General features: G+C 40.0%; 1 protein-coding gene across 1 annotated transcript; it reads left to right on the forward strand.

Moving 5' to 3' along the window:
• Window positions 1–142: 142 nt before the first annotated feature.
• Window positions 143–2,297, forward strand: LOC112590682 (uncharacterized). Its single transcript, XM_025307975.1, has 3 exons — window positions 143–309; window positions 1,501–1,634; window positions 1,727–2,297. The coding sequence occupies exons 1-3, from the start codon at window positions 151–153 to the stop codon at window positions 1,758–1,760; spliced, it is 327 nt and encodes a 108-aa protein (XP_025163760.1). The 5' UTR covers window positions 143–150; the 3' UTR covers window positions 1,761–2,297.
• Window positions 2,298–11,535: the final 9,238 nt, after the last annotated feature.

Genomic DNA, 11,535 nt, shown 5'->3' on the forward strand with positions numbered 1-11,535 from the left:
CTTGGTCTAATTTATTTTATTTTCAAAGGAAATGTTAATTATACATCAATATTTATCTTTCCTATAGCTACTTTGGTAATTACTACCGTTATATTATTATGTCGGTTGTAAAATGTCAAAATTATTTCGGATTCTGCTATTATATCTCCTATGTTTCATCTCACAGAATTTTACCACCGTTTCTTTACACCTCGTTGGATACAGCCATTAGCAAATTTAACTTATGGAGTTTACATAGTACATTTTATATTTCTTATATCTGACATGGGACAAACAAAAACTGCAAAAACGTTTAGCGTTTTTAAATCAGTAAGTATGAAAAAATTAATATACATATACAATTCTTCTAATTACCTTTAGAAATAAAATTGAGAACATGCAGGGCGTATCACAGAACCGTAAGAGTTAATATCTATTGCACTCCAGATAGTAAAAAAAATGGTGTAAGGAAAAGTTGAATAGTTTAATAAGCACTATTTTCTTATTTGTGCAATAATAAATCAGAAAGATGTAATTCTATTTTTATTTTAAATAGAACTTCTCAAATTTTTTGTACAAGTTGATTCCTTAAAATATCTTGCACAAAAAAATAATAGAATAAGATGACTAGAAAATGAGTAGTTAATGATATATTTCAGATTTATTAAAGTAAATGTTCGAACGTTCCATTATCATACAACAAACATTTGGCATCAAAGGTCTATAGGAATATTACGGACATTGTTTGTAAATACGTATTTATAAACAATGTCTGTAATATCCCTCTAGACCTTTGATGTCAAATGTTTATACTTTAATAAATTTCAAATATCTCATTAACTATATACTTACTTTTTGGCCATCTGTTGGTCCAACGTCCCTATGTTTTTACGCAGAATATTTTAAGGAATCAATTTATATAAAAAAATTAAGAAAGCTGTATTTAAAACAAAAATTGTTCTGGTCAACAAAATTATTGTGTCAACAAAAAAAATTGATTTCATTAGAAAATAAATGCTCATTAAGCCTCTCATTCAACTTTTCTTTGCACCATTTTTTCTACTGCCTAAAATGCAATAGATATTAACTGTTACATATCGTCGTACATCAATACTGACAAATGTTTGTTGTGTAATGGTAGAATGTTCGAATATTTATTTTAAATCTGAAATATCTGAAATCTGAAATATCTCATTAATTACCCATTTTACGGTTGTCTTACACTCTTATAATACTTTTATGCAGAATATTTTAAAGAATCGACTTACAACAAAAAAATCGCAATGGTTCTGTTTGAAATAGAAATGCAGTTGTATTTTTCTGATACATTATTGCATCAACAACAAAATTGACTTCATAAGAAAATAGTATTCAATTAAGCCATTCAACTTTCCTTTATATCATTTTCTCTACTATCTAAAGTGCATTAGATGTTAACTGTTACAGTTCTATGAAACACTCTATATATCATGCATTATTAATAGTTTGTCTATTTATTATATGTAATAATTTTTTATCTAGATATTGGAAACCATTCCGGTGCTGCTACTTTCTTACATGATTTCTTTACTTCTTGCAATATGCATCGAGATGCCATTTAAAAGTTTAACAAAATGGTTATTCCTTAAAAACAACACACCTAATATAAATGAGAGGTACTTTAATAATAAATTTCTTTTGTACATATAAAACTAATAAGAGTAAGTACGTGTAAAAGTACATATAAACTAATAAATTTTTTTTCTAGGATACCCGGGAACAAAGTAATAAAAATGGAATGATTATGTTATGTCTAGATTTCGCCAAGGACGAAAAATTGGAGAAAGCACGATTATTTTTCGTGATCCAAGTTTTCTTGTAAATGGGAGTCGATCAAGCGCCGCGGTCGCAGCGCGACGCCGAGTACATATGAAACACAAACGACCGTGGTAGCTTTTCCGGAATTTCGGAGGATCGATTGGTTTTCCGAGTCAAATATCTCAAGCATGGAAATTATAATCAACAATCCGATAACATTTTTCTTATATAATGTCTATCTTACATATAATTTGCAACAAGCCCGATCAAGATTGATGCAGGAAATAAAGAGATCTCGAAATCTCATCTACAAAAAGGTCCTTTTCTTTCGCGAAGAATTTTAAAATTTCAGATCTCACATATATGCACACAAGCAAATCGAGTTTGTTCATGAAGCTGCATTTGCACTGCCACGCGATGTCAGCTTCAGATTACACGTATATGCACGGACACAAGTAATGCGAGTTTATTATCAAATGTGTTTGCAACATACAGGTTGAAATAAAATAAGCATTTCATTATCTCTGCGTTCGCTTTAGATGCTTACGCATTATTTATCTAAGCGTCATTCTATTCGTTATTGCTCATTATACAGGATGGGAGGTTATAAGTTTACAAACCGAAATGTGAAGATAGATTGGGTTAAGACAAACATAAAAGTCCCATACCGTTTTGCGACATTCATAATAATTATCGAGTTATTAATGACAGAAATCTGAGGAATGGGAGCGCGTCGACATAGATGATTGGAGAAGCGTTGCAGCTACTCAGGCCACAACGCGGCCCACTCGACCCAACAACTGTTGGCGGCGTGCGGCGAGACGTAGGTCCGGCGAGATAAAACAACGAATAGCAGCGCATTATCTTTCCCCTCGCCGCGCACCGGCAACAGTTTCTGAATCGATTGGGCCGCGCTGCGGCCTAACCAGCTGCAACGCTTCTCCGATTATTTACGCCGGCGCACTCTCACTCCTCAGATTTCTGTCATTAATAACTCGATAATTATTGCGAATCTCGCAAAATGGTATGGAACTTTTATGTTTGTCTTAACCCAATCTATCTTCACATTTCGGTTTGTAAACTTATAACCCCCCACCCTGTATACGGAAGAAAGTTTCTTGAAGGACCGATTGATTTAGAATCAAATCGCGCTTCTTTCAGTCAAATTTTCTCTTGCCGAACCGAATATTTTCATTTTAGATAATAGTTAAATAGTTAAATAGTTAAATATAATTTAGGCACGGATATACAGGGTGTTTCAGAACTTTGGGACACGAGCTCAGTAGGGACATAGAGCTAAATGAGAAGAACAAAAAAGTCCTGTACCATAATGTGAAAATCGTAATAGTTTTTTAGTAATAACCGCGTAAAGTTTGGCGTTTTCCACGCCCATCGCGGCCTATAGACGCTCCGCGGCAAGCTGTATGCGTAGGGGCTGAGCGATAACGCGTTTCGCGCTGACTGTCGCGATGGCGTCTTGGCGCTTTGATGTCGCGCGCCGGTCAGCGCGAGTTGCGTTATCGCTCAGCCCTACGTATACAGCTTGCCGCGGAGCGTCTATAGGCTGCGCTGGGCGTGGAAAACGCCAAACTTTACGCGGTTATTACTAAAAAACTATTACGATTTTCACATTATGGTAGAGGAATTTTTTGTTCCTCTCACTTAGCTCTATGTCCGTACGGAGCCCGTGTCCCAAAGTTCTGAGACACCCTGTATATAAAATCATTAGTGCAATTTTCCACAATGGTGGAAACATAACTGATGGACATTATACAAACGTTGTGCGTGTTAAGTGCACAGAATGGATTTTAATTAATAATTCTAAAATAAAAAAACATAGTTGGCCTCGAAATTCCAAAAATGCATATATTTTCTTTGCTGAAAAAGAGTAATATAATAAGATTTGTACATAAATAATTTACACAAAAAGCAATGAAATTGTAACGCTCCGCCCTCCCGCCGCTCGTCTCTCCTCGCTCCATTCTCGCGAGTGTAACGAGTCGCGGGTCGGAGGGTCTCGGTTCGCTTCGGTCTCGATCGGTCTCCCGCCGCCGCTCGTGCCTTCTTGCTGCGGACCGTCGGACGGGTGTTCGCTGCAGGATTTTTGGGAAGGATTTTAAATGACTGCTCTGATCTTGATTTAGCTCGGTTCTGCCTAAAATTCTCCGAGTTTCTCGCTCGGCTGTACAGTGGTTTTATTTGTTTCGGTTCTTCTTATACTTCTTATTTGCCGTACACCTGTCCGCGTAACAGAACGATTATTGATACGGCTCACACTGGAGGTCTTTCGACGTTTCGCGACGAAAGTTCGAATTCGCCTCGGGCAGTGTTTACCAAGTCGCAAGCCGCGGATCTCGACCGGACGCGAGATCTGTCACTGTTTGACGAGGGTCAGCTGTGCGTCGCCGGCGAAACAATAAGATGCGTCTGATTCCCGAAAACGTGAAATAATGAGATGATACACCTGCGATAAACCTAAGATACGGGTTAATTTCGCTGTTTCTTTTGAATCACAACTCGACGGTGATATGGTGCGGTTTTTCTCGGCCCGAAGAAGCGCTGGTAAATAAATAATAATATTCGGCGGATTACACTTGTATATCGCGAGCTCCGAGACCCGTGGAATATGTTTGGGCGCGTTAATTGCGTCGGAAACAAACGCGCCGGTGATCGAGGCCCGCTATTCGGACGGTTAGCAGATAGACTGATAATCTAACGCTTCTCCTTTCATAACATCGGCGTACGCGTCTTATCGGCTCCGCGTTTATTTTCGCTACAGGTACTTAATCTAAGTCGGCGCGGCGGCTAACTGCTGCCTAACGTCGACGGACGAGCACTTAGAATCGCGGAACAGTGGCTAACTGCTGCCATTCTTTCGGAAACAGAAACTTATTCTAAGTCGGTGCGAAGACTAACTGCTACCTAACGTCGACGGACGAGCACTTAGAATCGCGGAACGGCTAACTGCTGCCGTTCTCTCGAAACAGAACTTATCCTAAGACGGATCCTGGTGGATCGTATTCGTGGAACGCTAGGCGTCCGTTTAGCGCGTGCCGCCGGGTCTTGTAAGATTCTCCCGATGATGCGGTACTTGAAGAAATTACTCACCAGCGTTTGGCCGTGCTTCCCGGACTCTCTGTTCGCTTTACTGATCCTGGTCCTCCTCGGTCTTCTCGTCGGGTGCCTCTTCTCGCCAGGGAGCTCTGCTCTGTAGACTGTCTCGCTTTGAGACGACGACTCTCCCGATCTCGGTGAGAGAACGGGTTATATATCCTTAAAATCGAGAGTCGAAAGCGGAAGGGGTTATCCCCTCAAATTTCCGCGAAATTTGCGCATGCAGATTTTGGGATTACCCCTTTTTGCGTCTTGATCCCGATTTTTCCCGAGCGGGCGAGCGATCGCTCGTAATCTTTCGGCGCTCGAGCCTTAGTGCCGCAGCACTGATGGTCGGTGCGGTGCGGGGATGTTAGCGGCGGTGTTCGATCGCGCGGCGACCGATCGTCGTCATCGCGCGATTCGTAACGGGGACAAGGGACTCCTTGTCCCTCGTTACAAAATCATAACAAAAACTCTTTACAAAAGAAAAAAAAAACGCCGAGTATATATGAAAAGAAGTACCAAACCAAAAATATAATAAGAAAAACATATTAAAACTAAACATACCTGTTCGGAACAAGACCGAACATAGAATAGCTCCGGAGAGCTGGCTGGTGAATTGGATCGCAGAATGATGTTCGCCTGCGACTATGTCGCTCGAGCAACTCGACGACCGACCGCTCGTCCTAGTTGACACCTTAGGGGTGTCGCAGGGTGGCCACCGGCCGCGCAGAAACGCGCAACACTGCCTGCCGACTGCACCGTGCTCAGGGACAGCGGCGAAAGCAAGAGAGAGGAAGGACACTCACATGCCGACGTAATGAGGCACGCGATGTAAAAACGCAACGGACGCAATGGACGCAGTAAGAACGCAAATGGAATAACGCAGAAGAATGACGCAGAAGGGACGCAGTAGAAACGCAGAAGAGAATAAGCACAGCTATTTACAAGGCGAAAACCGTTCGCCTACGCAAAGTTCCGTAGGACACACACGTCTGTGACGTCAACGGTGTGCGACACCCGGAGCGCGTCAAGTACGTGTAACAAAACGACCTCCGTCGTTTCGGAAGGCCTGCCCTTCCGGACGTAACGGCCTACAGTCAGTCACGGTCCCGAGGACGCGTGGAAGAGAGCACTGAGCTCTCACTTTAGCTCGTAGGGCGACCGAGTCGCTCCTGCGAGAAAGCGAAATTTCCCTACGGACACTTGGAAGAAAGAGCTCGAAGCTCTAGAGACGGTGACCGAGCCGCCTCTAAATCGTCAAGGTCCCCGACGGGCGCTTGGGAAATAAGGGAGCTCGAAGCTCCGAGGAGACGGTCGAGTCGCTCCTAAATCATGGCAACGCCGTGAGCACGAGATCAGAAGACGAGATTCGAACCATTAGCCTCAACCCAGCAGGGTGTGTCGGCGCCGCCTTCAACTCAGCAGAGTGTATAGAGCGGTGGTTCGAATCCGAACCACGTACGTAAGAACAGATCGCTCTAGGAAATCCCAGAAAGTGCGGCGGTAACCACCAGTACGACAATCGCACTAAAAAGCAGCACAGGTTTGCTACTGAAAATGGCCAAGCTGAAATCCTGCAGCAGGCAAGGCAAGGCGGAATAAGGCACGGCGCGCCCGGTTATACAGGGTGATTCAAAACAACCTTCCATTATTAAAAGTATAAAATCCTGATAAAATTCTAAAGCAACTTTTCCTCTTATAAAATTTTGGCAAAAGCTTAGATTTTAAATTATTAAAAAAAGTAGTAGACCTATTGCGGGTCGGGTACGGGAGGTAGACAGGTGCGGCGCAATTCACCGTCAGACGTGGGCGCTAACGCGGAGTACCCGCAGCAATCAGCTGATCACACTACACATGTTATACACTAGCTACGTTCCAATATTCATTGCCAGCATAAAAATCTGTATTTTCTGTGACGTTAGGTGATTGTTATAACGGGCAAAAATTTTGGAAAACAGACTCGGAGAGACCGAGAACGTGCTTACATGTGTGTGCGCGTACAATCCTGGCTGTTTTCCAAAATTTTTGCCCGTTATAACAATCACCTAACGTCACAGAAAATACAAATTTTTATGTTGGCAATGAATATTGGAACATAGCTAGTGTATAACATGTGTAGTGTGATCAGCTGATTGCTGCGGGTACTCCGCGTTAGCACCCACGTCTGACGGTGAGTTGCGCCGCACCTGTCTACCTCCCGTACCCGACCCGCAATAGATCTACTACTTTTTTTAATAATTTAAAATTTAAGTTTTTGCCAAAATTTTGCAAGAGGAAAAGTTGTTTTAGAATTTTATCAGGATTTTATACTTTTAATAATGGAAGGTTGTTTTGAATCACTCTGTATAGCCCAGCGGCCGAATCTTGTCTGCGGGCAGTGGAGTCGCGGGCCACGCCGTTTAGCGGCCGCGGTCAGACCTACCGGGAGTCTCGCGCGCTCGCTCGCGAGAACCCGCGTCCTTCGCCCCTAGCGAGAGCCCCCAGGGAACTAGGCCGCCCGCCCTGCAACGTCGATCCGCACCGACTTTCCGCACGGCATTACGTGCCGTACGGAACAGTACCAAAACAAAACGTACTATAACAAAAATATAGCTAAAATATAACAACACAAAAAGTACAAAACGAACATTTAAAAATATGCAAATGTTTCATTAATTTTGTTAAAAAAAAGTGCGATCAATATAATTAACCAAGTACATAATAAACCCAGTACATAATTAACAAGTACATAAATTTGTTTATTACGAAAGTCTCATAAATGTTTATGAACGATATGTGCTACATAATATATTTTTACGAAGTATACTGTAATTTATTATTTAAAAAAAAGTAAAAAAAGGCGCCAAGTACACGCGTCCCAGCGTTTGTCCGCAAAAAAAATTTGTATAAAAAACATTGATTTTTTAAAAATTGTTTTTAATATTATTGGAATACAAAGGAATAAAGACGAAGATAATAGTTCTCGAATATACAGAGTGGGGGGTTATAAGTTTACAACCCGAAGTGTGAAGGTAGATTAGGTTAAGCAAACATAAAAGTCCCATACTGTTTTGCGAGATTCGCAATAATTATCGAGTTATTAATGACAGAAATCTGAGGAGTGGGAGCGCGCTGGCATAGATGATTGGAGAAGCGTTGCAGCTGCTTAGGCCGCAGCGCGGCCCAGTTGATCCAGCAACTGTTGCCGATGCGCGACGAGGGGAAAGACAATGCGCTGCTATTCGTTGTTTTATCTCGCTGGACCTACGTCTCGCCGCACGCCGCCAACAGTTGCTAAGTCGAGTGGGCTGCGCTGTGGTCCTGAGTAGCTGCAACGCTTCTCCAATCATCTATGTCGGCGCACTCCCATTCCTCAGATTTCTGTCATTAATAACTCGATTATTATTGCGAATCTCGCAAAACGGTATCGGACTTTTATGTTTATCTTAACCCAATCTACCTTCACATTTCGGGTTGTAAACTTATAACCCACTACCCTGTATAACCGTTCCATATAGAAAATCCCATAAAGGACTAATTTCTAAAAACAAATTCCAAAAAACGTTACAAGAAGATAAAGGCAAAGATAATTATATTATAAAATATTATGGAATGTTATATTTTAACCTGCCAAAAACTGCATCCTTGCATAAAAAGAATGTTCAAGGAAAATTATTAATATGTTTGTACAAAAATTGTTACTTTTTAATACCTTAAAACAAAAATAATGAAATCAAGAAATTGCGTCAATTGGTAATGCAAAAGTATGTTATATGAAACATAACAAACGGTGAAGCAAAAAAAACTAATAGAGTAAAAAGTTTCTAGAACTAAAACACATGCGTTTTATAACCAAGAATAAAGAAATTATTATATTATACAAAAAATTTAATCTTAAGAAAGTTATATTTATTGACATTACAGAAAGTATTAGGTGTACAAATGAATAATCCAAATTATTTTAAACAGTTATGAAATCAATTTTAAATTGAATAGATTTTCCCGCTCTTTTGTGATTATGCAATGTTGATATATAGCTATTGAAAAGAACATATAGTTTGGCGAAAGGCCCAACATAACCTTCAAAAGTATTCAGTTCGGTACAGTCGAAAATGGTAACAGATAAGGTGCATATCCGACACTGCATTCTTTACGAATTCCAATAAGGAAAAAATGCTGCAAGAGCGTGCGAATCGATTTGTTCCTTTCTCGGCAAAGGTGTTGTATCGTACGATGTGTGCGCATTTTGGTTTAAGCGGTTTAAAAGCGGTAATTTCAGTCTAATCGACAAACAACGCCCTGGAGGCCCTTCGAAGTGCGATAATGATGATTTGGAACAACTGCTCGCTGAGAATTCGGCACAAACACAAAAAGAGCTTGCAGAACAGTTGGGAGTAACGCAGCAAACGATTTCCAAACGCCTACATGAGATGGGAAAGATCCAGAAAGAAGGAAAATGGGTGCCTAACCGCATAAACTCACTGAAACCAACAAAAATCAACGAGTGGCAGCGTGTCTTTCTCTTTTCAATAAGCAGCGTCGAAAGTCTTTCTTGTGGAAAATCGTTACGGGCGATGAGAAATGGATACTCTATGATAATCCGAAACGGAGAAAGTCATGGGTAAATCCCGGCGAATCATCAATATCGGTCGCAAAACCTAATCGCTTCGGAAAGAAGGTTCTTCTCTGCATTTGGTGGAATATCATGGGCGTGCTTTATTATGAGTTGTTGGAACCGGGTAAAACAGTTACTGCGGACTGCTACCAACGTCAATTAATCTGCTTGAGTCAAGAATTGGAACGAAAACGCCCGTATACTGGCAAAGAAGAACATCCAGTGAAATTGTTGCATGACAACGCCAGGCCACACATTGCTTCCAATACAAAAGACAGATAATGAGTCTTGGTTGGGACGTCTTGCAGCACGGCCGGCGTATTCACCAGACATTGCTCCATCCAATTATCACTTGTTTGGGTCGATGCAACACGCCTAGTCCGATATGCACTTCTAATCAGTGGATGAGATCCGAAAATGGCTTGACGACTTTATCGTGTCCAAAGACGTAACATTTTTCCGAGATGGAATTCATCAGCTACCTGAAAGATGTCTTAAAGTTATAGAAAGCAACAGCGAATACTTTGATTGAACAATTTAATTTACTTTCTTTTAAAATAAACCTTGAATATAGCTGAAAAAATTGGATTATTCATTTGTACACCTAATATCTATTGACTAAAACTTAAAAAATGTAAAAAATAAAATTAAAAATATAAAATATTTAAAAAAATTGATAAATAATCAAATAATAAATAATAACAATAAAATAAACAGAATAATAAACATAATAAACATAATAAAAAATTAAAATTAAAATTAAGATTTAGATAAAAACACTTGGCGTGCCCTTGTATACGTACTCAGGATGCATCAAAATAAAAGTCGTAATAAATTGTACATTTCAATAAATTGTACATTTCAATCTTCCAGTAATATAATATTAACGTTATTTTTACATACACAAGAGCACGCCAAGTGTTTTTGTCTAAATCTTAATTTTACTTTTCCTTTTTTATTATGTTTATTATTCTGTTTATTTCATTTTTGGGTAAATATTTAGAAGTACACAGTCAGCTCCGATTTTAATGAGACTAGGCTCATACGAGGCGTTTTTGCACGAGAAACAACTTTTTCCTGTGGCAAAATCGTCGTTCAGTTCCGCGAAGCGAGATATGAAGCGTTAAAGCAGATCATAATTCAGGTTAGGAAAGCTGTTATATCGACGAACTTTGGCGACAAACATGCCTCGTAACTAACATAAACTTCCCGAGTAATATGCAAAAAGTTTCAGTCCGTGCTCACTGTTCGTTAAAAAGTTATTAACAAATGAAGTTAGTGATAAGAGTTTGCACCGAGCATGTATACACACACACACACACGCGCGCGCGCATCGAAGGGGGCGTGCGTGTGAGTTTGCGACTTATTGCGACTTTCCACATGAAGCGAGTTTCACCCGTTGACCCTCGAAGGGGGGTGCGGGGGGGCCGAAATGTGTGTGTGTGTGTGTACACATGCTCGGTGCAAACTTTTATCTAACTTCTAACTTCATTTGTTAATAACTTTTGTTAATAACTTGTTGTTAATAACTTTTTAACGAACAGTGAGCACGGACTAAAACTTTTTGCATATTACTCGGGAAGTTTATGTTAGTTACGAGGCATATTTATGTCGTGTTAAGAAATTACTATTATTGGCGGGAATAATGCACGAATACACGCACTTCTCTAGGCGACGAATGTATTACTGAGCAACAATATCACAAATCGGTTTAGATATGTCAACATCAAGGTCACGGAACTCGAAATTAGTTACGAGGCATGTTTATGTCGCCAAAGTTCATCGATATAACAGCTTTCCTAACTTGAATTATGATCTGCTTTAACGCTTCATATCTCCCTTCGCGGAAATGAGCGACGATTTTGCAACAGGAAAAAGTTGTTTCTCGTGCAAAAACGCGTCGAATGAGCCTAGTCTCATTAAAATTGGAGCTGACTGTGCACTTCTAAATATTTACCCATTTTTGTTGTTTATTATTTGATTATTTATCAAGTTTCTTAAATATTTTATATTTTTAATTTTATTTTTTACATTTTTAAAATTTTAGTTAATAGATACTTTCTATA

This window comes from Harpegnathos saltator, unplaced genomic scaffold (assembly GCF_003227715.2).
Source record: "Harpegnathos saltator strain DR-91 unplaced genomic scaffold, Hsal_v8.6 scaffold133, whole genome shotgun sequence".
Lineage (NCBI taxonomy): Eukaryota > Metazoa > Arthropoda > Insecta > Hymenoptera > Formicidae > Harpegnathos > Harpegnathos saltator.